General features: G+C 40.5%; 2 protein-coding genes across 6 annotated transcripts in view; one reads left to right on the top strand and one right to left on the bottom strand.

The window, feature by feature from the left end:
- Positions 1-1,134: 1,134 nt before the first annotated feature.
- Positions 1,135-24,954, top strand: LOC110363827 (very-long-chain enoyl-CoA reductase). The gene is made up of 13 exons (XM_065071110.1): positions 1,135-1,265; positions 10,830-10,880; positions 11,386-11,437; positions 11,775-11,819; positions 13,182-13,285; positions 15,286-15,401; positions 15,520-15,625; positions 20,087-20,159; positions 20,247-20,290; positions 21,653-21,710; positions 22,447-22,535; positions 23,520-23,565; positions 23,660-24,954. Exons 1-13 carry the CDS (start codon positions 1,239-1,241, stop codon positions 23,785-23,787), a joined length of 939 nt encoding a protein of 312 aa, XP_064927182.1. The 5' UTR covers positions 1,135-1,238; the 3' UTR covers positions 23,788-24,954.
- A 142-nt stretch (positions 24,955-25,096) lies between these two features.
- The window catches only part of ABCA4 (ATP binding cassette subfamily A member 4), an 80,819-nt gene continuing 79,483 nt past the window's right edge, over positions 25,097-26,432 (bottom strand). For all 5 annotated transcript variants that reach the window (XM_065071079.1, XM_065071083.1, XM_065071082.1 and 2 more), the window contains one exon: positions 25,097-26,287. In XM_065071079.1, coding sequence (XP_064927151.1) covers positions 26,165-26,287 — 123 coding nt within the window. In that variant the 3' untranslated portion in view covers positions 25,097-26,164. The remainder of the gene's footprint in view (positions 26,288-26,432) is intronic.

Raw genomic sequence — 26,432 nt, 5'->3', positions numbered from 1 at the left:
TTGTGTCAGTCTGCAGCACCGCCTCAACGCTCTCTGGCACAGAAGGTTATTTTAAATGTTCTTCATATTTGCATTCTGATTACTTTTCCATATTGGATTACTTTCATGCATTTGAAACGTTTTACTCATTGTATGAATACAGAGCATCTGGAAGTGAAATATACTGAAATGTCAGCTTATTTGGAAAACCAGTACTTTTGTTTTCTTTTTAACATGAAAATCAAGAGAGTCTAACCCAGCCCAAAGGTTCACCACCCAGACTAGTAATCAGCTGGAGAGGGAGTACCCTCACAGGTTTGTCCATATTTACACTTGTCATGAATTCTGTCCTGCTGGGTCTTTCCGATGAGCCTTCTGGCTTTCCAGTACAGGCTTTTTGTGTGTGTGTGTGTGAAGTTTATTTTTTGATATGTCATGTAGATAGCTTTGATGGTTATAATTCTATGGAATTGGGTTAAATTGGGCGATTGCAGAGGGTTTTCAAACAGCACATAGCATAATTCTTTCTGTCTAGTGGAAATCTATGGCACTGCAAAAACATTGTTCCTTTAAAGCACTGTAGAATTTGCAAATATTGAATTACCTTAGCTCTAGAAAAAGGATATCACGTCAAGAAGACTGGTTGGAGGAAAAAGGCTGTCAGCTTCTGTACTGCTTTATGCCATGCTTTTAATTCTCAGCGGCAGCAAGAACACAACACAGAAGAAGTGATCTCAGCAGAGTTCTGTCATCAGTCAAATCGCCCCTGAAAGGTAAACTGCCAGAGAAAGAAAAGACACTTTCTAGCTCATGATCAGTTGTATTCTTGCAGGTTAACACTTCAGATCTGCAAAAGGTCTGAAATGCGATCGATATCCTGCAGTAATTCTGTAATGTTAAAAGAAAAATAAATTACCCTTTCGAATGAAATGCCACTGAATCGTCACTCCAGGCGATCGGTGGATATTACTCTTCTCTCCCAGTGCCGTGAACACCGGGACGTGCCGAACCTGGCTTGCGGAGGTCGCGGCGGCCCCCGCAGTGCTGCAGCCTGCCCGGGTACCACTGCGGGCAGCACATGGAACGGTTTCAGCAGCCGGGCAGCGGCCCGGGGCAGGGCGGGGGGCCGGGTACCGCCTCTTGGGGCCCGGCGCTGCCTCCGGGAGCCCCCCCGCGGGGGCCGAGCGCCGCCTGATTGGCCGCAGCGCGGGGACCCGGGGAAGGAGCCGCGGCGGCGGGAGGCGGCGGCAGCCCGCAGGATGGGCGGCAGAGCCGGCTTCTTCGAGGTGGGTGCGGGCGGCATCGGGGGGTGGACGGGGCCAACAAGGGCCGGGCCCCGCAGCATCCTGCCGCCAGCGGACGGGGCTGCCCGGGATCCCGGCGGACTCCTCTCTCTTCATCCTCCATCTGCATTGAAGCACCGGGGAGCCGGAGCCATCCGCTCCCGGGGCTGCCACGGCAAGTGACCGCCGCTGAGCCGGGCGGAGGCAGGCTGAGGGACACGCCGCTCAACGGGGTTTCCTCGGAGCGAGGGGGCAGAAGCGGCCCCCGCCCGCCCCGTCCTTCCCTTCCCCGAGCACGTTTCCCTCGCCGCTCCTCTTTTCCGCGGCGCCGGTGCTGCCCGGGCTTGGCCCCGGAGAGAGGGGCGTTCCCGGGCTCCAGGCGGGCTCTCGGCCGTCCGCGAAGCCGCCGGATCAATGGCTCTGGGCTCCCGCGGATCCTCCCGAGGGCAGTGCCGTGGTCAGCCTGCGGGCTGGGTCTGGCAGCGCATCCCAGCCGCAAGGGAAGACCGGGAGCGGGGAACGTTCTCGGCACCTTCTGTCCCCAACTTCTTGGAAGACCCTGTCGCCCGCCGCTGTGCGCCCCGCCGAGAGCCGGCCCGGCCCCGTATAAGCGTGCCTCGGGCTGCAGCGTCCCGGGGCGGCGCGGCTCGGCGGCTCCGGGCCGCCGTGGGAGTTGGTGCCTTGGCCGAGCGGCCGGCTCCCTGCCCGGCCACCAGCCCCGCTCCCGGCCCGGCTGCCCTCGGCGGCGCAGGGCGCACCGTCCGGTGGGGAGGAGCGAGGGCGAGCGGTGCCTCTGCCAACACCGTGAGTTCGAGTCTTGCGTGGGAAATCAGAAATAGCCGGACAGAGTTTAGTACAGTCATCTCCTTGTGTGTACAGAAAGTGCAGAGTCACATGCACCTGGGGGGTGTGAAGGGAAATATATCTTATCAACTTACATGAACAGCCACACTGACTCTTTGCTAGAATTTGTTAGATAGGCTAATACAAAAATTCTTGAGAGTGGCTTGTATTACAAGACTAGGACCAGGTTGGTACTAGCTAAATGGCAGCACTTCTGAATGCGTTTCTCTAGGACTGCACTTCAGTTTCCCCAGCACAAGACTCACCTAAAAATGAATGCAATCCCCTCCCCATGCAAAATACAAAACATTATTTTGTTATAACATTGACAGAATCTAAACCAATCTGAAAAGCAGCTGATCCTCTAGTTACTTACCATGACCTGAAAGCTCAGATTTTGCTTTTCAAAGCTATAAAAGTGTTTTGGATATCACTAACAATTTAGCAAAATAAGCTGTCTCTGGCTACAGTGGGCGTGAGGTAGGGACCCACACCAGCCCTTGGCTTCTGCAGTGTTGACTTTCCTGGGTTTTTTTTAGGGAAAACAACCAAGCTTTTCACTGCCTCCTGCTTTTCTACCAGTTTCCCAAACTCTTGTGAGATCCCAGTGCAGGAGTAGACAGGTGTATTACCTTCCTGAACGTCTTCAGTCCTTGTCTTGTCTGCAGGTTTGTTCTTCTGCCTTAGCTGTACTGAACATCTGAATGGCATTTGTTACTAGAAGACCTCAAAATCAGAGACATCATTATCTGATTTTGCAGACAAACACAAGAAAGTGGAATGACCTGGTCAATCTTGCTAGACAGAACAATAGCAGCAGATACAGGTCTTTGAGTCCTAAATCAAGATCCTGTGTCTAAGCAACACTGATCCAAACTCAGAATGCCTCATTAATTTACATGTCAGCCTTGTGTGTCTTAGTTCTTTTCTATGTACAGCAGATAACGGGTGGAAACAGATTTACCTTGATCACCCAGTGTGTGTCTGAGTTGACTGAGGCGGTAGGATGTGGACAAAGACAGCCTAGGTAACACGGAACAGTGCTGTTGCATATCGCTTTCTGCACTGTTCTCCCCACTGATTTGCTTTCTGTTATAAATTCAATTAATTTGAATTATGAATTCCATTTCCCCATCCTGCATCCAAAACTGAGCTATCAAAAGAAACAAGGTAAACGTATCACCTCTCTCAGTGCTTCCAGGGGCAGGGGTGGCCAGGAATGCCTATGGTGTTATAGACATTGACATTTCCTGTTTGAGGTACTGTACAGTCCTGTACTTTTACCTATACATTTCTCAGCCATTTACCTTTTATTGCTCTTCTGTGGTGCTTCTTTATAAGAGTCACGAAGCACTTTACAGTCAACAAACTGTAGCTGTCTGAATTTTTTAGAATATGACTGTTTCAAATTTAGCAGAAGTTTATTGGCGGAATATTTCCTCCTGTTTTGTTGAGTTTGTGCATTTGATCATGCTTAGTACACAATCAGTTTCATAGGTTCCTGACTATGTAGGAAGGTCCTCCCCCTTACCCATGAATGAAATTACTTTTTGGTGAACAGACCTACAAAAAGAGGGGCAAGAACATCAGAATGACTGAAAGGGTTGTTGAGCATTTGAAGAGGCTGCCCAGGGAAGTGGTTGAGTCGCCATCCCTGAAGGTGTTTAAAAGATGTGTAGACGCTTACGGACATGGTTTGGTGGTGGACTTGTCAGGACCAGGTTAATGGTCGGACTCTATGATCTGAAAGGTCTTTTCCAACATAAATGATTCTATGATTCTATGACCATGAGTGCTAAGACACTGGCTGTTATTTCCCTTTCTTTTCTTTATGAGAGTCTTCCTTAGCACAGCTAGAGACAGAAACACTTAAAAAATTGGCAATATGGTATTTAAGTGACTATTAAGCCAGTGAAAAGCAGGTTCAGCTTTGGAAGTATCTTTAACTCCCTTTTTGAATTGGCTATACTCAAACTTAGTAGAAGAAATTATGAACAACTACCTAATTAAGCCAAAGTGTGCTGGACCTAGTGGATGGATAGCAAAAAACCGCAGAGCGGCCGAATTATTTCCTTCTCCTTATGTCTGTATCAGAACTGATTGGCAAAGTCAGGTTGCTGTACTCCTACATGTGCCTTGACGACTGCCTCTACATTTCTTATTCTGTGATGATGCTAGTTTAGGTCTTGTTTACCTCAGGCATCAGTATGTTTCTATTTCACTTCAGGGTTTCTTGTTTGTATGTTTTTGTTTTGTTTTGAATCACTAGTAGTTTGGAAGCTTAGCAAGAAAATACTACAGTTTAAAGAAATATGTGCATAACCAAAAGTACTATACCTGATAATTTGAGGAGATTCATCTCTGAAAGTTGATAGACTTGTATCTATATCTATCTGTATCTATATAATTAATATTCTCTAGGAGTGCTTCTTTCTCCAAATTGATTAGAGAACAACTCTTCTGACCTACTTTAGATGTGTTTCAGAACTTATGATACACTGTATCCTAAAAGTGCCTGCTTCTCTCCTTTCCACACAAAGAACGTCTAGGTGACATGCTCAGCTGTAAACGGCTGCGGTAGAGAGCTCTGAAGTCACGCTAACCAATTCTACCCTTTCCACTTGACAGGTTTAGGTCTTCAAAAGGATTTCATATAAAGAAACTAGTATGACTCTGACTTCCCAGAGGAAAGATACTTGAACAAATACACTCATACTGTAGAAAATTAGTGTCATAAGAGCCACAGTTGTACTTTTGCTTCCTTAACTGGTTTGGATGGGAAGTGCTTTTTGTGAGCAGAAATAAGCAAAAAATGTTTTGGAGTCTTCACGCCCTGAAGACAGATTGAACTGACATATGCAGTACAGTCTAAAAGCAATAATGTACTGCCCTCCCTTGCTGGCATTTCAAGTTTCTCCCCCTTCTGACTGTGATGAAAACCCTCTGAATGCAAGGGGGGGGTGACTGCTGCCTAGATGGCATTGCTGGGATGTCACAGCTCCTGTTACAAAGGTTTCTCCCACTCAGAGCTATGCTGTCTAAAGCCTCATCAAGAGCAGTGAGAGCAAGTGCCAAAAGCAGAACTGCAGAGGATTTTAAGATTCTGTATCCTGCAAGTGTTGCCTGAATAAGACAAGGCCACATATAAGATATTTGAATAGTCATTCACTACTGAAAATTGCCCTGCTATTTGAAGACATCCACTCTGTTTTCATAAGTAACACGCAAGATTATTATCACAGAAAGAGATAAGATGTCAGGGAAAAACATTCTCCCTTTCTCTTCCCTCACCACTTCTCCACACACCAACACTTTCTACACTCAGTTGTGCTGCTTCACTTAAAAGACACAAATTTGGCCTTTTTCTCTATGAATCTTGAGAGAGAAACTTCTAATTTTGCATAGGAAAATATGATAGTAAAACATTACTTGGCAGGAAGTACCTGGAGCTACTCAGAATCTGAAGGCTACATTTGAAATCAAAAGTCTTATTTTAGAAAAAATAATGGACTTCTTTGAAGTATATAATAACAAATTAATACAAATCTAGTGAGTTCACTTGTATAAGGGTATAAGGGCTCCAGACTTCCCAGGGCTTCCAGTCTTCCTGCCTGGTTAAAAGACAGCAGACCCATCCTTGATACATCTAGGTTAAAAAAGAAAGAAGAAAACAAAAATCTCTTTCTCTTGTGTCTCTTCAATTCTATGTCAAAAGTATACACTGGATGTACATTTTGACATGCATACACCAAATAATCCATGACGAGTAGTAGCAGAACTACAGATACTGAAGTTCAACATTGCTGGTGCAAAGAAATGATTGTGATTTCACAAAGAATTTGTGAACTTCTTCTACCTGAATATTGTCATTGTAGAAAATAATCACCATAAACTGAAGGCCTGGGGCAATGAATATTCTCTTGCACACTGAAAAGGCTACACAGTGGTGTTGAAAAACCTGGATGTCTGCTTAGTGTTGAGTCAAAGCTGGCTTAGGTTCTCAGATGGAGGCACTCCAGTCTGCTTCATAGTGACAGTGATACTCAGTGAATGATGTGACTCTTCAGCACTCCTGGGAAATTGGCAATGAGCAGCTCTGTGTTAGCCAGTGTAAGCAAATACTCACCGAGTCAGTATTAAATGGTGCAGGTTCCTTTCCCATCTTGTGTATCCTCCTGGATGATGTCATGCTAGTAAAAACTGGAAAGCTTTCACAGGCTTTCAAGAGCCAGAATTCACCGTGAAAGCACAGATCTCTGACAGACAATCAATTTTGTGAAAAATAAACCAGCATTCCACTCCAAGGGAATACACCTTCCTTTTCCTTCCTGATCATTCTTACACGGTCTCATCCCCTGCCAATTATATAAATGTATTTGTCTTTCTGAAGCATGACTATTTGTAGCTCTACACCTGTTACCATCCTACCATTCTCAGGTCCAGGTCCACAAAGCCACTTGGGCTTTGCTCTGCCTTCAGGTTAGGCACCCAGCTCCAAGAGCAGATATAACAATTCGGTTAAGGTATCTAAGTTTACTTCACTGTGTGCTACCCCAAAAGGCAGCCACTGTAGGGAAGTGCTGAACAGAATGACAGTGGGAGGGAGCAGTGCTTGAAGCAACCCAGTGAGACATGAATTTAGTATTCCTCTTTGGTAGGAGGCTGTCCTTTTCACTGGAATACACTCCTGTCCTCCCCTGCCTGTACTTTTTGGACTCTCTTGAATCCTTTATTCCTTGCTTGGTGGCCCAAGCCGCCTATGGGAGGAGTGGGCAATGGCAGAAGACAGTCTAAAGTGATTTTGCCACTTCTGGCAGTGTGTCTAACCATTACATAGAAAGCATGAAGAACTAGATCATGTCCTTTGCTGACAGCTTAGTTTCATTCAGAAATAATCTAAACACCGTGCACTGTGCTGACTTTGGGCTAAAGATGCTTACTGGATCAAGGTCCTCAAGGATTTAGTTGCAAGCATGCCTGACTAACAAATCTGAAACAGGTGGAAGAAACAAAAATGTACTGAGTTTCATCACAGTTCAGACATTGGTTCTCATTGGCTTGCATAGCAGCAGAACTTAGGAAGCTGAGGAGTAAGTACCTAGAGTGTCTTGTGAATCTTTTAGTGTTAGATATACAGATTCTACAATAGTGACATTTAATTGTATAAAACCTTTTGAGTACGGGTGTCACCAAATGTCCTCTCCTTATACATAGTGAAATAATGTAATAAAATTCTAGTCTCATGAAATATGAGCCAATTGCTTCAGAGAGGTGAGGCTTTACTTAGTTGGACTACTTACAGGATAAGGTACAACACTCCACAGGTAAGAGGATAAAATTTCACTTTGTGATTAAACGTTTGCCTTATTTCTGCTTTGGGAATTATTCATGCAGCCTGTGGCTAAGCAATGAACTCCCAGCTTCAGGACACTGTGCATGCAAAAAGCTTACACAGGTTTAAATGGCAAGTGGATAAACTAATCGAGGAAAAATCTGGGAAAAGCTATTAAATACAAAGGCAGCACTTATGGTGCAGGAAAATCACAGTCTCTGTGTCTGTCTTCTCCCTTTCCCACATTACTACATTCTTGCCCTGGTTTATTACTTTTTCTGAGGCATCTCCTGTTGCCTGTATCAGAAAGGTACCATTCCCATTCTAGATGGATCCTTAGCCTCATCATCTGCAACAGCTTATACCTTCCTATGCAAGGGAATTTCAGACTGAAAGTCATTTGTAGCAGCAGCAGCACAAACATAGTTTTAAGTGTAAGTACACTTACAGCAATTCCCCTTTGGCTTAACTCTATTGATTTCAGGGAAGTTATGGTATGAGATCACAGTGAGGCATGCTTCCTTCAGGAACCACACAGTATACCAGAAAAGTCTAAGGAGACAGAGAAAATCACTAATCCCGTAGGAAAAATAAAATGTTTAGGAAGATTTCATTAGGACTGTGGTAATCACTGAAATTTTTTTAGTATTAAATTCAAGGAACCTGACTTATGTTAGCACTCTGATAATTCAGGAAGAATTAATCCATTCTGCATTAGTCTTTCTTGGGCTGGCTGGTTCCTAGACCGTGAAATAAGCTTTTTTTTTTTTTTTTTTTTTTTTTTGCTAATTCCTAAAAAATCAATAAATATATGCTGATGTCATTACTCATGAAATCTCACTCAGCTACACTTTACTGAATCTGCTGAGTACAAATGGCTGCAATTAAAACTTCCAAGATGCACAGACATGGTGTGTCAGCATTTCCGTAACAGTTATCCCACAATTTTTGAAGATCTGTTGATTCTTAAGCATTTGATATAGCTTTAAACTGCGGGAATTAGGTCTACTATATTTTTGTAATCTGTTGAAGGGACACTGCATAATTTTTTGAATGCTGTTTGATAAACTGTTCTTTCCCTATCTATAAAATTTTCTGCCTTTTATTTTCTGAATACAAGTTTAAGAGTTGAATGTACTTTTTTTGCTTAAATTGTATATTGCTTATTCTTTGCCTCGACATGTTCTAAACAATAAGAATCAAGAAATTTTCTGTTTCTAGAGACACTGTCAATCTTTAATCCTTATGCACTAGAACAAATTTATCTTGAAGTTATGTATTTGTAGTCACTTACAAAAGAGTTTTAACATAGATATCTTGCACAAATCTGCCTTTTGATTAAGTTATACTCAAAATAGTTTTAGAGAAGCTGCGACTTAAAATGTCTTTAAAAATTCCCCAAATAAGTGGATTGTAAGTCATACTGCACTAGTGCAGGCCAACTGCCAGTGTTCTGTTGTGCTAAATACTTTGAAAACGCAGAGAAATGGAAGTTCTCTGCACCAAACAATTTATGTTTGAAAGGGATGATATGCATCAGTAAGTGTTCCAAGAACAGATTGCTGGGTATCTAAAAACTGCTGCCAACCAATATATTAACTGACTTGGTGCGGCGCCTGAAGACTGGAAACACTGTGTTCAGCCTGATGTGGGTTCGTGTGATTGGCCATTATGCTCAGGAAAGATAACATTTCTTGCCTTGGATCAGGCTTCTCTGTGCCTTTTGCAGGGAACATGTAAACACTGGGGGATGTTCTGATGGAGCTAAAAGGTGTGATAATTAGAGGAAACAGGCACCTTTTTTCAATAGGTCGTTGCACAACTTTCTATGGGCTGGAGTGGAATCTAAGGCCGTGTTTCTATATCCATGTTTCTGAAAAGGGAAAGAACGATATTTTCTTAGATCTTGAAAGTAAGTGGAAGTAAGTGCAATATTTGAAGTTCAGGTGTCCAAAAAATCTGATGGAGAAGTCCCACAAACTGAGACATTAAAACTTGAAATTCGTGTTATTTCAAATATAAAAAATGAAGGTAAAACCACAGTATCCCCATAACATATCACACATTTGTTATGTATCACAAAGGAGAAGTGCTGACCTGCCTTGATGTCCCACTTAGAGCTTACAATGCACAAGTAGAAAATATCACTGCACTAGTATTCCTTATGGAGATTAGGTTGGACACTTCTGGAGGCGCTGAAGTGCTCCATTGCTCCACCAGTAGAGAAAGAACAATTTGGGACAAGTAAAAGAAGGAAATAAGATACTTTAACCAAGTGATCTCTTCAAAGCAATCCTATTAGAAAGAGACTGGACTATGACCTCTATTTTTAGTAAGGAATCATATTTAAAGTCTAATGTTAATCTATCCTCTTGGCCTGTTAATGCCAAACATAATGCTAGTTACTTATTAAAATAAATTAAAAAAAAAACAAGAAAAAAACTCAACAAATTGTTTTGGTACTAAGTAATAATAGTCCCACTCATTTAGTGTGACACATAAGCTTTGAACTTTCACACTCAGCTATACAACAAAGTTCCAAGACAAAGCGGTTGTTGAGAACAAACGAAATTAAAGCACATCACTGTATTTTAGGTTTTGCTAGCCCGCTGCAACCAGGCTTTGAAATGTCTGGGGACCTTTCTGCTTGGCTGTTGATTAAAATAATAACCTTTTGCCAAAGTGCCATTTGATCATGGGAATAAACTGCTCTTTCCTTTTCAGAGCTGTAGTTAAACTACTGCCTGGAATATAAAATACTAATATGCAGTTACTAATAAAGGTGATCTGAGAGGCAAGAGTGACACTGAATATTCCTATAACAACCTCTTAATGATTTGTGAAGTCCAGATCTTTAGCTGCATTTTTTCATTATGTCTGCCAATATTTTCCACTCTCTTTACAATTGAAATATTCTGAAAAAAATGCACATTAATCTTCGAACTGTATGAACTCGGAATATTTGCTTACATGCATATATATGCATGTATTTTTTTTCCCCTCAGACTGTCTTTCTAGTTTTACAAATCAAAACATTGTCTTACTTAGTCATTCCTGTGAAACTTCTCTATCCCTTGTTTCTTCTGCTCTAGCATAAGAAAATACCCCAGATCAATGTGTTTGATCAATAAGTTAGTTAGTTCTCCTCCCGAATCTATTCAGGAAGCCATTTTATTTGGCAATAATGTTATTTTTCTGCAAGTTAAGTGCTTTGAGGACCTGGCTATGATAGAAGTTGTCTCTTGAGGGCATCAGAAGTGGTGTTAACATAGACCACAGATCAGAGAAAAATGGTGTCTCACTCTGAACAATGATTGCGAATTTGGGAATCAACTAAGAGCTTAGAGATTATTTAGCCAAAAATTAGTAATTATCATTTTGTGTCCTATCAGGTGGAAATCCTTGATTGGAAGACAAAGAAACCGCTATGCTTCCTAGATAAGGTAAAACAAAAATCTGTTAAAAATGCAAGGTGACTGTTTAAAAATTACTAACTTTCCTTAAGTAAGCTTAGTGTTTATGGAGGGTATTTCATCTCCTGATAGCCTTTCTTCGGCCAATGAAGAGGCCACAATTACGCTCACTCTCTACTGACTACGAAGTACTTCAATCCTTTTGCAGAAGGAGTTTTTAGGCAAAGCACAGCTTCAGCTGCTTCACTAAGATGTCACCAGTGGTGACTTATTCACCCATAAGCCATCAAATTGCCACTGCTGCTGACGTAACTCTTGATCACTGCTGCAGAAGCTGCCTCTGAAACAGATGCCACAAATTGTCCTGCCTTTTTCCTGTAAGAAATACTTTGAATTATCCATACCAATCCTAGTCATTTATAAGAAAGTTATACTGTTACACTGTTTGAGTCACATTTCTACTTGAATAGTCTTACACCTAGTAGTTGTCTTTCAAAATATGCATCTTACATATACAATATTTTTTGTTGCCTAGGTGGAACCAAATGCTACAATTAGGGAGATCAGATTGATGTTCCATAAATCATGTGAGTATAACTTTTGCAGCAGTTCATATCACATCAGAATATCCAGTATATAAAAAGGAGAAAACTACATAATTTGAAGCATGTGCCATATATACACATACTGCTAAGTAACCTGAGCATGAATGTGATCACAGTGAGATTTCAGTATTTTTTTATACTATCCTGATACAACTTTGTATTTTTTCTGCTGCATAATATCTCACAGATATTAACGTTGAATAAATAAATATTCCTAAAAATCTTTAACTAAATCTTACTTCGTTGTGTTGCATTCATTATAGTAGTAGATGATCTGAAACAAACGTTGTCTATCACTCAATTCTGTATGGTCTTACAGATCCTCGGTGGTATCCAGCAAGACAGTCCATAAAACTTGATCCAAGTAAGTGCTTGTGAGGACTAGAGTTACAAAGCTCTCAGCAGAGGCCTTGCATAAAAGGTGTACTTTGCATGGACATTAGCTCTCAAGAATGAGTTTCCAGCTATGTTAATGTGCTGGTTTGACTATGAAGGCTGAACCAAAGTACAGAACAAAAGTAATTATTTGAAAGCAGAACAGAGTTCCATCCATGTGCCTAGTGCTTGGTAATTAACTCAGGAGTCTACACATTGTTCCAATGCGCTTTCTAGGTGCTTAGCACTTTTGCTTTGAAGACAGGCAGCACAGAATCTAATACTAATTTTCCTCAGCTGCAGTGAAATGATCTCCACAGTGGTGCTCAGCTAGGAGCACTGAAAAGGGCTGTGAGTTAGAACTATCAGTTCATGTAATCCCCTGCTCTCAGGCAGGAATTACAGTTCTTTTTAAGTAAGCTAAGGCAAAACACATTGCGGTGGATGTAGGATTCACTGACAAAGCTGATGCCAGCTGGCTGACTTCATTAATGCAGTTGTAGGTATTGCTACTAGAAACCTCTTAGTACATGGCCTGGGTGCATAAAAGAAAGTCTAATTGTCAAACTGTGTTAATTCATCTTAGCATTCAGTATAAAATGTAGCACGTTCTTCTTTTGCTTCTATTAAGCATAATTTTATTTAAACAGTCCCTTAAAAGTGTGCTGGTGAAAAGTAGTTCACTCTATAGAATCTGTCCATGGAAAACAGGCATCTTAGTATCTTATTTCCTTCACCAAAGATCTACCTTCTCAGATTCCTCCTTGGACTTATGTTATGAGACTTGCTGTGAGAAAATGCTGGCCTTCTGGAGATTTCCCCCAATCTAGGCATTGAAAGTTTGAGTACTAGCTCAAGTCCTATGGAATCACCTCCTAGCTGGTGGGTTGGGGAAAAAAGGAGGCAATGAAAAGCTCTGCAGGAGACTGTTCCAATCTCAGCTTATCCCGGCTTCTGTTTGTCTGATGATGACCAACAGGAAGAGGGGAAGATAGAGGAGAGAAATGGAGGTGCAGCAGACTAGGAGGTCAGTGAACTCTGTTAAATGGCAGTGACCCACCAGCAAATTCTACTGTCACAGTGAGGAAGTAAGTCTACTAGACTAGGCAGGCACATAGGATTGAGAATTCTCTTAACTGTCTTGATGTGCATAAAGGATCTAGGCTTAAATGTGGTTACAGGTATAAATCAGAATTAAGTATTAAACATTCTTAGTTTGTTTATTGAGATTCCAATAAACCCATGTCATGTCAAAGAATCTCACAAATTGGTTAAAGCACAATATGAAGCTAGTATGCTACCAAAGTTGACTTCAATTTCACTGAGATGTAATTACTTCTTTCCTTCTCAGAAGGAAAGTCCCTGAGGGATGAGGAAATCCTGCAGCACCTCCCTGTTGGCACAACTGCTACCTTATACTTTAAAGATTTAGGGCCACAGATAGGATGGACTACGGTGAGCTATGCTTAAAGTCTGAGCCATTTTAATGGCTATTGTACATAATTAATCCTTATATCATTTCTTGTTTCTCTCAAATATTTCTGCATGATGCCTGCTCTGACAGTGGATGCAGGCAATGAATCCTCATTGCTTCAGTTCATTTAATCAGGGAAAGCAGTAACAGAATATTTTGGATGCCTAGTTCTCTGGGCAGTGGAAAACTTGCTGCAGGTTAGGTTGGCTCTACTGAACTAAGGTGCACGTTCTCAAATGGGTTTAGATGTCTACTGTCATTAGGAGCCAGGTGTCCAGATGCCTTTGAGGATCTGGTTTGCAGGGCCTATGTAACTCTCCTGACGAAGATCAGGGTTATACTGCAGTTTGTCCTGCAAAGAGGCACGCAAGCAACTTCACATGTCAGTAACTTAAGTGGCTTCAGCAGGAAAATGCATGAAAGATCAGTTATCTGCCTGCATGTGGCTGTGCCCCAGGATGCTAGTGGCAGGCTAATGACAGCTGACAATTTCTGCAGTGCTAGGATCCATCCACAAAGACCTCACATATTTACTGTCTTAGCTCAAACACAAATTCTGTTGCAACTGACTTGGCTGGCAACACAGCACTGCTGTTTATGCAGTGAGGTGACCAATGCCCCTTTCAGTTTGTCAGAAGATCCACTATGCACATATTACACTAGTACTAATGAAACAGCACAGCACAAAGGGAAAAGTACCCCATAATTTAAAGGCACATTTACCCTTTCTTAGCTACGAGACATTAATAAAATCTTGTGTTAATGACAAAGAGCAAAGACAACATTCACAGGAGGTAAAATAAAAACGCCAAATGTTCTGTGTGACTGAATTTTCACATCATTACATTGGATGCAATGCTGATAAATCAGGCAGCTATTACACAATCCAAAAACCAGTAACACAGGCAAAAGCCTCTAATGGCAATGTAGACTCCAAGACACACATGCATCAATATATATGGAAACATCACATTGCAGAGTAACACCAGCCTTCTGCCATTCCATAATCTTTCCTTTACATTCTGCTCTCCCTGCCCTTCAAGCTACTTCGTTCAAATCTAAGCCAAGAAATATTTCAGTTTTATAGTCTGATCTTCACCAGAAAAAATACTGATTCTTATAAAAGTTGATAACTTTTCAGTGTCAAAATAATGGTAAACACACTAGAAAACAGTGGCTGGTTTTTGTTTTTCTTTTTTTTTAAAAAATTATTACTTTTTAGAGAAGTACAATCAATTTCTCTTCTTTCTCTACAAATGAGGTATGGGCCTACCTTCCTCACTTAAAGATGTGTGGAAAACTCTACTTTTAATGTTTGGTCCAATGTTAATTTCTCTTTAAAGCCATATTCCTAAGATATGCACACCTATCTGAAATGAAATCAAGCTAAATAATAGCGCTTTTAGTACTTTCCCCTTCCCTCCCCCTTTGCGTTCAAAGTAAAGCTATTTGAACATAGAATGAATTGATTGTTTCCCAGGACATCTACTGTGCTAACTGTTCATACATGTGGGGTCACCTGTGAACACGTACAAGCTGTGTTTCCAATTAAAAATAATTCATTTATTAGAAACAAAGCTCATTTTTTTCAAGGTAGAATCTTGACCAAATTTCATTTTAACCCAAAATAAAGCAACAGATTTTTTAGGGCAAGAGGAGGGTGAGAGCTGCATAAATGTAACATGCATGCATATTTGACATGATCTCTGGGCGGTCATTATTATCTTTTCATACCCATACTCTGTCAGTTGCACTGGCAATGGCTGTTTGTACGCAACTGAGGCAAATGCGTTGCAAAACATTTATGTGCATGTCTACCACTTTCATAGCCAAAGCCCAAACCTGTGATGCCCTCCCTGCCTCTCTAAATGCCATTCTGGGTCAGTGGAGGTGTTTATCGCACTGCATTAGTTATCGCAAAGAAACCAAAGCAAAACCATCATCTAATTCAGCTGTCTAATTATTTTCTCTCTTTTTGCAGGTATTTTTGATAGAATATACAGGTCCATTGTTCATCTATTTTCTGTTTTATTTCCGCATGCCTTTTGTCTATGGACTGGATGAGAGGTTTACATCAAGCCCGCATCCAGTAGTTAAGTAAGTCTGTTTGCAGGCTTGAGCAGTATTTCTTGTTAGCATTGTAGTCTTATTCCAAATGTCTTGCCACACCTGTTTTTTTAAGCACTCTTAAATGCTTTTGTCTTGCTGTTTCTAGCTTGGCATGTATCTGCCATTCTTTCCACTACATCAAAAGGTTGATTGAAACAGTATTTGTTCATCGGTTCTCCCATGGGACTATGCCACTGAGGAATATTGTGAAGGTAAATTGTGTCAGAATCTATCCATAGACTCTCTCACAAATCCAAACCAGCCACCTATACTCTGCCCCTGCAGCACAGATTTTTTTGGTGTGGCTTTTATAGTGATGCACAGCAAATCTCACCCATAAAGCTGTAGTTCTTCCCAAAGCTTTATTAATGCTGCTATTTTATAACCTACGTGTTGCCATACTGTTATTCATGTTATAGTAGTCTCATTGCTCTTTTAGAATTTTAAACCTTCAGCACACCCTTTTCACTCAGCTAGCTCCTTGGGTGTGAAGGTTTTACTAACAATGTTCAATTTTAAGATAGCACAAGCAGGCACAATGTTGGGAGGGTTGCTTTTTAAAAAATAAATTCTACTTTTTTTAACAGTCATTTTACATCTTCTTTGCCTCTAACACACTCTTTGCTGTTAAGCAACTGTTAATTTACCTTTGACCCAGAGCAAAGCAGGTTGGTTGTCCTGCATCCTCCTCCGTAGGAGCACTCCCGCATGCGAGCAGTGCCACTGTGTGCAGCGCAGCTGCTGAAATGCAACCCCGTTTCCTACAAGACTGTGAAGTAGTACAGTGGACTGTATGGTTATGTGTGGGCTCTAGTTATCATACAAATGTTTGCAACAGAGTACACACTGGTATTCAGAAATACGCTTTGTACTCAGGAAGACAGGAGATTATAAGCTACAACTGGGAAAGCCTAGAGGATAGTATAGTATACTATCTGCATTTGGGTATTTGCATTATGGCAGTGACACTCCCAGCAGCTGAAGCTCTATCTTGTGGCCCACTCTTTGCAGCTATGCAGTGGCTCTGTTAGACCTGGCGATAGCTTCATGCTTTCAAAATGGAAGGAGGGTCTGTAGTTGAGCAGTGGCCCTGAGGAAGAATCCTCCCTAGCAATTTAATGTGCTTTCTGCAGCGGAACAGTGCAGGCTTGTTTAAAGGCTAGCGTATCTCTTAAAGACTTGTTCTTGACAAAATAGTAGCTAGTGCATGCTAAACAGCAGATAAATGAGCAACTTTACCTTGAAAAAGAATCTGTACAGTGTGAGAAACCTTCATTTTCTCACTGCCATCTCTGACAACTACTCATTCCTTTCAGACCATACAAAGTGTTGTTGCTAAAATTGGCATTTGTACCAGTCAATTGGATCACTTCTACTTTCCATCTTCTCAGTTTGGTGGTACTTGCTTTCATCTGTAAAGTTGCTCACAGTTGTTCTTCTATCTGCTTAGCAGTGCTTGGGTTTGATTTTGCTTTTATAAATTTATTGACTTTGATGGTGTTACTCCAAAATTGCACCAGTGGGAAAAATATCACATCCTCTTCCCTTTCTTTCTCTCACATACAGATGGTAGACAAAGCTTCTTACTTCAAGTGTTTGATCCCATACAAAGCAGATATAGATACCTTATTTCCCAAGTGCAACGGAAACCTATCTTTGATAAAAGGCGCTTCAGTTTCAATAAGCAGAGATCTGAGACAGGAATTGATGAGAGTAGTGATTTTCATCCTTCGTTTACCAAACGGAAATAGGATTAAGCGATGCTGTAACATGCAGTGGAGGTTGACCAAAAGCAGTTCATGTTATATACTATTAATAACATACTATAATTCTTTCTAAGATACATCATTTTTCTAGGCAATGGAAAGGTAGAATACCTGATTTATGTGCACTTAGGATAGGGATTAATACAAAAATTGTGTAGTAATAGAGGAACTAACTAAAGGAAAGACAATAGTGGTTGTGCCAGCAAAGAATCTGTCAGACCTTTAATAACAGGGAGGCACCAGTGGAATTCCTCAAATACTAGTCTTATGACTAGTCTTACTGAACAGTTTCATGGGTAAAAAGAGGGGATATTGTTGCTTTCTATTAAAACATCTGGAGGAAAGAAAACACTAGACCTGAAGAAATACCATTTAAATTGGAAGACAACATAAAAGGACAAACAGAAGGGTACATGCTGGTCAGGAATAAACATAGGCAGGGCATTAAGAAAGAGTTTTGATCATCATGGGGATAATCAGTTGGGGTAGTGAAGCCAAAACTCCTAACCACAACTTTGTAAACTTAGGAACAATTTGTTTATGGGATCCCTGCAATGTCTGAACTTGATCCACAAAGTCTTTTTATAAGAGATTGTTGTAAAGCTTAGTTATTCACCTGGAAGATGAAAGATTTACAGAAACAATTTATTTCAAATGAGTTTATGAAGTCTGCAGGTACTCTGCTGTTCCTATCTGAACCTCTGTGGAGGCTTTTACATGAGCAATAAGGCTTCTAGTGGCAGCTGAACACTTACAATGTTACTGCTAAGGACCTTAGCAGTGGCAGGGTCCACTCATCTTAAAGATTCTTATAACCGAGGAATACTCTTGCAGTAAATAATGGTTTTTGGATGAATAATACTTGTTCAGTTTAATTACAGCATGTATTTTCGGGAGCTGAGCCATGATTACTTATTTATTTAGTTTTACTTTACTGAAATCCACTGTCATATGATTCATCCTGTGCCAAGACCCGAAATTAGGGAAAGGTTTTTCATAAGATAGCATTCCAAGATTACAACAAGCTGTTTCCACCTAAGTTTGTACAGCAGTTAGTAAACTGTAGATGATGGTGTGGGAAGCTAGTGTTAGGGAGGAAGCAGTAGTTTGTGGATAGGACACTAACTAGGTTGTTCTTCACTGGAGTTATTTTTCTGGCTCTGCTGCCTTTCCTGGGGAAAAGGGAAGGTGTCACAGGGAAGTTACTTTATCACCCTGCTCTTTAGTCCCACCTGAATTGTAATTAGTTGTTATTAACTTCCTCTTTCTTATCTGTTATCTATTAATATATAATCTCAGAGCAATCATACTATGTCCATGTATTACAACATACCTAAAAGGGTGTCCACTTTCTCTGAGGTCTCTGGGCATTTCTGTGGCTCAGTTAACTCTGAAAAGAAAGTGGAAATGCAACAGAATGTTTGATACAAGTGTTTGCAGCAGATGTGGGGGGCCTACCCCTCACCAGCATTTCCAGAAAAACGCACTGTCAGACACTGCAGTCAGCTAGTGTGGGTTGCAGATGCTGAGGCAATCACTTTTTGGAGTATTATTGCTAGAAATGCAGTTCTGGTACATATAGGGGAAAAGACTGCAAAATACAAAGCAAAAAAGAAAAAAAGTTAAACCAGTTAGGACAGAAAGAATTCAGCCTTGGATAAGAATTTTGGCTGTGTGAGCAGCAAAGGAAAGCTGTGAAGGAGAAAGCAGAAAGACCTATAAATGTCTGAGGTACATGAACCTATTGGAAGGACAATAAAAAAGCATCACAAGAAAGACTAAGAGGATCAGTGTTTTAATTGAGGGTGAAAATAGAAGTGAAAGAAAGATAAGGGAAAGGAAAAGAACAGAAGAAGTGGTGAAAGGAAGATAAAGAGCTCAGTTTTGGTCTTGCTGAAGTCCAGACGATAAAAAACATGTCCTAAAACATTAAAAACTGAGGCACAGATTTGATAAAGAAATCTCAACTGATGAGAGGCTAATTTATGAGTTGTCAACAAGGGTTAGAGTTTGTCTGCAAGAGTACAGAACCGAGACATGACAGCATCGAGGAAGAAGAGGAATGGACCGAGAAAGGGCCTCTCTCCTACCTATAGATAGATAAGGAGGGAAAAGATAACCTGTCACCAAGATACTGAAGCAGCAATGAGTGTCAGGAAAAAACCCCAAGAGTCAGGGACAAGAAACCCAAACAAGAGGTAGAGATTGTCATTGTAAGTAGTTTTTTTTCATGGATGAAGCCTGTGAATAAGCTTTGAGATTGGTCAGGAATGAGTCAGTACAGCCATTAGTGACAGCTGTGTTACCAGAGTTCAGAGAATGGAAGCTGGATCACAGAAAGCCAAGGACAGCAGCAGAAGGGAAAACCTAAAGATACCACAGCGAAAGGGCAGAGGAAAGCATCAGGCATGATGACTCTAGGTAGGAGAAGTTAAAGCATGGGAAAGAAATAAAACTGATGGGCTGAAGTAGAAGAGGAAAAGCAAGAAATTGGGCAATAAAAAATAATAAGCAGGGAAAAGAGCACAGTGCTTAAATCTGGTTTTACAAAGTGTCAGGGGTTAGCAAAACAGGTCTCTCTTTAACATACAGTCTGTATGCCACTTCAGCTTTGGCCAAATAGCTTGCCAGACGAGATATATTTATTTTCAATAGTATGATCCTACTTTCTAGAGCTGTTTATAAACTTCACAGCTCCAAGATATTTGAAAGGAAATCTTACTCTATGAACACTCGTTCCTTCCTGTTATTTCCTGTTCCCTGCTCCCACCTTACCACATCCAGTACTGTCATTTTTTGTTCTGTTATCAGCAACTTGAAGGATCAGCCCAATTTATCAGCAGTCCTTGCAGGGAATACTAGCCTAGCAGATTGTACTAAAACAAAGAAAAATTCCTTGTTTTTCAGAACTGCTTGTATTACTGGGGATTTGCAGCTTGGCTTGCTTATTACATCAATCATCCTCTTTACACTCCTCCTTGTAAGTAGCGAAAAAACAACCCTCAATATGATTTAAGTACTTATGTGTCTGTATAGTAGTACTAATCACATATAATTTTTTTTATAGCTTATGGGAAAAAACAGATAAATTTTGCTGTGATCATGTTTCTGGTAGGTTTGTTGCTCTTTTTATAAACCACTAAAACATATTGCTTTATTTCTTGTGTTGTGTAAGTGGAGGATTGAGTAGGGTAAGCAGACACCTAGAAGCTGAACCCTTGGAACATACTACTAAAGCTGACCACTTGCATTCAGAACAGATAAATCTGTTGGTTGTTGATGTGATCTTGTACACAATGGGAGATTTTGATTCAGTATCTATTCCAAGACTGGGATATTTTTCTGCTAGGATGATCTCTTTTAATCTTTTAAAGAACTCTGTTGTTGTGACACTGTGTTTAAAAGTCAGTGAGTTTGTTTAGTGAACTGGTTATTAAGTGTGAAGAATTACAACAGATCATAAAACTCTGAGAACTGGCCAAGTAAGAAAGTGCATTGCTGACAATTTACAGGGATAGAGGTTCATTTTGCTGGGCTTCAGAAATTTTTGACAGCTTTCCTTAAGAAGCAAAATTCTTTAGTCACTGTCTGTTCATTCTCACAGTTCCTATGAACATTTCATATACGCAGAAGCAATGTTAATATAGCCAACGAAAATGTACCCATTTTACCTATGTATGCATAATTTGTTTAGCACAGCTGTTCACTTGCTTTGATAACTAGTTGTCAGTAACTACACGATCCCAAAGCAGCTTCCCAGTATCAAAATTTTGTGAGTTCATGATCTATTCCCATTTTATAGAGAGACTACATAACCAAAAGCACAGAGCTGGGAGTAAAACTCAGGAGCTCTGAGCACCAGTCATTTGCTTTAATATTTACACTTTGCAGACACTGGAGACTGTCCATAATCATATAAATGGGTCATTTCAATACACTTTCTGTGTGATTGATTTGGGAAGCATTATTTAAAACCAGTGGAGGAAGGTGGGTCAATCATATTTCACGATTCAAATCAATTATTCTCTAGAGAAAAAAAAAAACAAACTTACTCAGAGTCCAAGCCATACCTCCCTGGGGATTTTAATAACTTTGGAAAAACCAGAACTACCTGAATCTTTTTTTTTTATGTTTTTATAGACACAAGAACAACCAAAAGATAAAGCAAGTATCTCCTGGGTTTACTTTTATCCCCTTTGGCTTATTGCCTTTGAATCTCATGGGGATTACACAAGTAGTTAATCTTTTGGACACTGAGTCCATATTTACTGGCAAATATAAATATATGACAGAGTATAATATAGATTCATGTTTGAACAAAGATATTCCATCCTCCTGTCATAGAGCAATCTTGGGTAAGGATATTTATTATGTTTCTAATAGTTATTTTTTTAAGTACCCCAGGAAATAATAAAAGAAAGAGGAGTAAATTGAAGGGAAGCACATTTTTAACTGTGATGATTTTTCTTGCAGCTGTGTGAAGCTGGAAATTTTTCCATTCATGTTGCACTCAGTGACCTCCGGAGAAATGGTAAAAATTGCATTATCATTTTTCACTTTCGCACAGCTATTCAGTACTTCCACAGTTACTCTACCTCATGAAAGACACGACCCTGGAGGGCGTTGATACCTGCCAGCTGACTGCTGTGGGCACACAGGTTCCTCAGCAATGTGTAGATTTTATTCTAGGAGAGATCAGATCAGACAGTGCAAGGAACTCAGTACCAGACTGTTAAACAGCACTTCTTATCTTACTGTAATTTTTATCGGTTAGGGCCAGATTGTGTTGTGGAGAGGAGTTATATTAGTTACACAGGTAGTGCAAAAGGAGACAGTGCTAGTACCAGTCATGCTTTGGTGAGCAAGGGAAAGTTGTTTCACTGGCTTCTACCGGGGGCACAAGATCTCTCTGCAGACCAAGGTTCCTTGGGCATGAGCCAAACATCTTACAGCTGTAACTCTGACTGCTAAAATCCCATGCTGTGACAATCTGAGAAACCCTTTAACTTCTAAATCTAAAACTTGAGGTACGTCTTACAGGAGTGACTGTAATCAAACGCATACGTAGCTGAGTTTCTAATGCCCAGAACATTTCCTCACAGTTGTCTTATTCCTTCTTGTGGGTCCACAGGACATCCTGTTTTCCCACATCCTGCTTGTCCCTCTGACCGTGATGAGACACAGGAGTAGGCAGAGCTGGGTTGTCTTTACAGGAAGCAATATATTTAGGAGTGTGAATGTTTTGTGATTTGTTTTCTAATCTATAGGATCCAAAACCCGTAAGATCCCATATCCAACAAAGAATCCTTTCACATGGCTGTTTTTCTTTGTATCTTGCCCTAACTATACATATGAGGTATGTATTTTCAAACACAATGTTCAGATTTTAGTTTTGCTGAATATACTCTTATTTCTTTTGGCATGTTAAGCACAGAAGAAACCTCTGAAACAGTTCAGCTCAATATATTTCCCCTCCTCCCCTAAACCTCATGAAATCAGGTTGCAGACAGGAACTTGTCTCTTCTACGTGTCCTCCCTTGAGGCAGGACTTACAGGGCTAACCTTAACCAGACAGGCCAGATCCTGGGCCTGTGCTTCAGGGTGGCTGCTGGACAAGACAGATGCACTTCAAACAGTGCAAATTCTGCAGACAGGAACAGGGAGATTGCCACTGAATGTGTGTTGCAATGAGTGGTTGGGGGCATATAAGAGAGCCCAGGAATACCACAGTACGCAGGAGGACAGTGGGCAGCCAAACAGAAGATATTGTGGTAGAGAAAATGGGGAAATAGACCCAGGTCATCTTCTCCATTTTCTTAAGTTATACAGTTGCTTGTGGTGACTACTTTAGAAGCTTGAATCAGTTTATCTCTTTGTATTCCTTAATCAGGAGCCAAACTCCTGACTCAGTTCAAAAGCAGTTTAAACCAGTGCAACTCTGTGTAAAATTCACTCTTGCACAGAACAACTGCATCAGTCTTTAACTTCAGTGGAGATTAGCAGATGTTGATGAGAACAGAATTTGGCCTCAGACTATAGAAAGTTACCTTTCCTAGCACTGATGCAGGTGTGACAAATGTGAATTAGGCAGAGAAACTGACAGGATACTATGTTGTAATGCCTAAAATTTTGTCATTATTATAGCTATGGAAGCAAACATGATAGTTTTGTTTGTGATAATAAGGCAATTTTTTACTAAAAGTTGTTAACACTAGAAATTGATCTGGCTGACCTTGGCTTTTTTATTTACCTATATTAGGATAAGGTTGGTTTTGATCAATAGAAACATAAATGCAAATGCTGCCACCAGAAATATTTTAAATTTCCTTGACTAAAACAGGTGGGGACCTGGATCAGTTTCACTATCATGACTCAGTGTGTTCCAGGTGAGTAATGTTTTGCTACTTCACCGTGAAGTGATGTCAGCAACAAGAGTGTGTTTTAATCTGATAATGAAACATATCTTTTTCTCCCTTCCAGTGGGGCTGTTCACCTTGCTTTGCTTCATTCAGATGACAATCTGGGCAAAGGATAAACACTGCACCTACCTACGAGAATTCAAGGATTATCCAACTCTTCGAATGCCAATTATTCCCTTTTTGTTATAATAAAAAAGGTTTAATTTCAATATTGCAAAGAACTTCAAGAAGAAAAATCTCATAAACCTCCTGTCAAATAAGTGAAATAATTTAAGGGATTTTGGTGCATGTTGAATCTCCACTGGTGAGGGAAATTGTATGCACTTGAAAGCTACACTTCTTTACATTCAAGAATTCTCAACTCAGAAGCACATTCAAAAAATAAGGCTTCATTGCACAGCTGGTAGTCAAAAGCCCCTACAGTTCACTGTAACCTGACTGACTTAGATTTTCCTGTACTAGTCTGTTTAGATTGATGGATCACAGATACTGAGAAGTCTGTGCTGAAAAGCAGCTCCAAATTTAGTGGTGGCATTCTGCAAGACATAAGTACATTGGAACGAGGACATACCAGCTAACTACTAGAGAGCTCAGCTCAGCCAGCACGGCCAGCTGGCCTGAAGACAGTTCCTTGATCTGCCTTCCTTGACTTGAAGCAGAGAGTGCGCTGCCTGGAGGGAGGTGCTTTGTAACTAATAACATTACCAAAGAATATGAATAGTTCCTGGAATAAAGAAATAGGCAATATCTCAAATACCTGATTTGGGTCTATACCCTAATTTGCTAGAAGAATCTGGAGTAAGAAGTATTTGTAGTGTTTATGGACATGTTGGGATTTTCTGTTTGTTTTAGTCATCTTCATTAGTAAATTGCACACTAGCAAATAAGGGTCAGAAGATCTGATCTGTGCTCTATCTATGATATTTGGCTTGTTTTCATAGATCAAGTCCTTATGATACTAAAGGACCTTTTTACCCAGCATTTTCTGTCAGCATTCTCTGAATATTTTTTAATACATTTTGTAAAATACATGAAGTGACTGCTAGTCCTCAGAATGCCAGTTCCCTTCCTATTTTCAGAGCCAGGGAGAAAAATCAGCTACACTTTGGACTTCCTGTGTTTTCTTTTTCACAAGATGTTCAAGTGGGACTTAGTTGGGTTTTCTGGAAATTGAGTAAAAAAAGACTATTGCAAGCTAAATGACATTTTAAAGAGGCTATTTTAGAATATGAAGAGAATGCGTAGATACTGTTTTGTTTCATGATTAATTTATTTTCTATAATGAATGTATAGAAAGATTTTTGCAACTATTTGTAAGGGTGAAATATGCAATAAATACTAGACTATATATTGAAATCAGTTGACATAATTATGGCAAAAGAAGAAGACTACAGCTGGTTGCTGAAGTTTCATAATATTTTGTACAGTAAAAAGAATGAATATCCTTATATAAAAAAATCTACATCAATTGAAGGAAAAAAACCTAAAAAAGCAAAAATACATGACCCAGATTTTATTTCTGTATAATATATCTTAGAGAAGATCTCTTAGAAATGGTTAGGTCTTATAGATATCTGACGAAATACATCTTTATAAGTTTGTTTTCAGTATTGTTATTTTCCACTTGTTTAACTGTGAACCAGAGAAAAGAGCTAAATGTCAAATGATTTCCCACCAAGTGCAGTGTGGAATACAAGCAGGTTGAAATTTTCCTTCTAAGCACAGAGAGAGCACATACCCTTTCCACCCACTAAAGGTGGAGTCATAGGAAAGAAGAAAAATTTGATCCTGTTTAGTAACAAAGATGGCTTTCCCAGGCCTCCACGAGGAAACAAAACTCTTGGACAGACTCTCCTTTTAATCTCCATTTTGACATTCTGTTCTGCTTCTGTTTGAGAAACTCAAAGATGAATATGAGATAATTTTCATTAAGATTTTTTTTTTTAATAGGAAATTTCTTGCCTGGGTCTGAGATCTGAATTAATTCGTCCCATGCTTGCTGAGACAACCGTCTGTTTTCACTGGCAGCCTGGTGAGACAGGGAAGCAGGCTCCCAGCACTGCCCCCGTCAGCCAGCATTGATATTCTGACCTTGGTAGTCCTGTGCAGTGGGGACAGCAGGAGTCCACTTCTCAGCTGGGCGATGCTTCCTGCCTTGGGACCTGTTTGCTGACTGGTAGCAGCTGACTAAAGAGTTGAACAAGAAAAATCAGCCAGCCTGAAAGGGCCAGACAGAGAAAATGTCTTTAATGCTCTTTACATGCCAACAAGGTGGAATAAGAATTTTCAACTTGTATCTTCTAATGAACTTTATATTAGAGGAAGATTTTGTTCCATAGCAAGGACCTGCCCATCCTTTGACACTTCCAGTATGTAGTGTTTCTGGTAGAGCAGTAGAAGTTGCCTGTTGCTAGGGCTGTTGCTGTCATGAGCACAGTGCTCAGAAAGACACAAAAAAGCCAGCATAATACTGAGCATGGGAAACTTTGTTTTACCCTTGTACTGCTCTGATATGGCACATCTTTGCATTGTGCACAGTCTAAGCGCTGGTGACTGTAGGAACAGTCTACGCAACTGCCTGCTGTTGCAAAGCAGGAGACACCTTTCCTTCTCGGCTGGCCCCAGCTGCACGGGGATGCAAAGGAATTTCCTCATCCTCCATCTGCTGTTTAGCAAAATTCACAAAAACCTGTGTGAGGAAAGCAGAAAATGTCACCATCTCATCAACTGAGATGAGTTAGTGGAATGTCTCTGTAAATTCACATAGTCTTGTTCTCTTTGCAGGGAAGAGGTAGAAAGGGGAATCCATAGACATGAACTGAACTAAGACACTG

This window comes from Columba livia, chromosome 8, assembly GCF_036013475.1.
Source record: "Columba livia isolate bColLiv1 breed racing homer chromosome 8, bColLiv1.pat.W.v2, whole genome shotgun sequence".
NCBI classification, from domain to species: domain Eukaryota; kingdom Metazoa; phylum Chordata; class Aves; order Columbiformes; family Columbidae; genus Columba; species Columba livia.
This window is presented reverse-complemented; position numbering and strand designations above follow the sequence as displayed.

Excerpts from the sequence above, each read along its gene's own strand:
- LOC110363827 (XM_065071110.1), top strand. The coding sequence starts at position 1,239 with ATGGGCGGCAGAGCCGGCTTCTTCGAG. Across the intron at positions 13,286-15,285 it reads CACAGATAGGATGGACTACG|GTATTTTTGATAGAATATAC; the intron begins GTGAGCTATGCT and ends CTCTTTTTGCAG. Across the intron at positions 22,536-23,519 it reads GCCCTAACTATACATATGAG|GTGGGGACCTGGATCAGTTT; the intron begins GTATGTATTTTC and ends TGACTAAAACAG.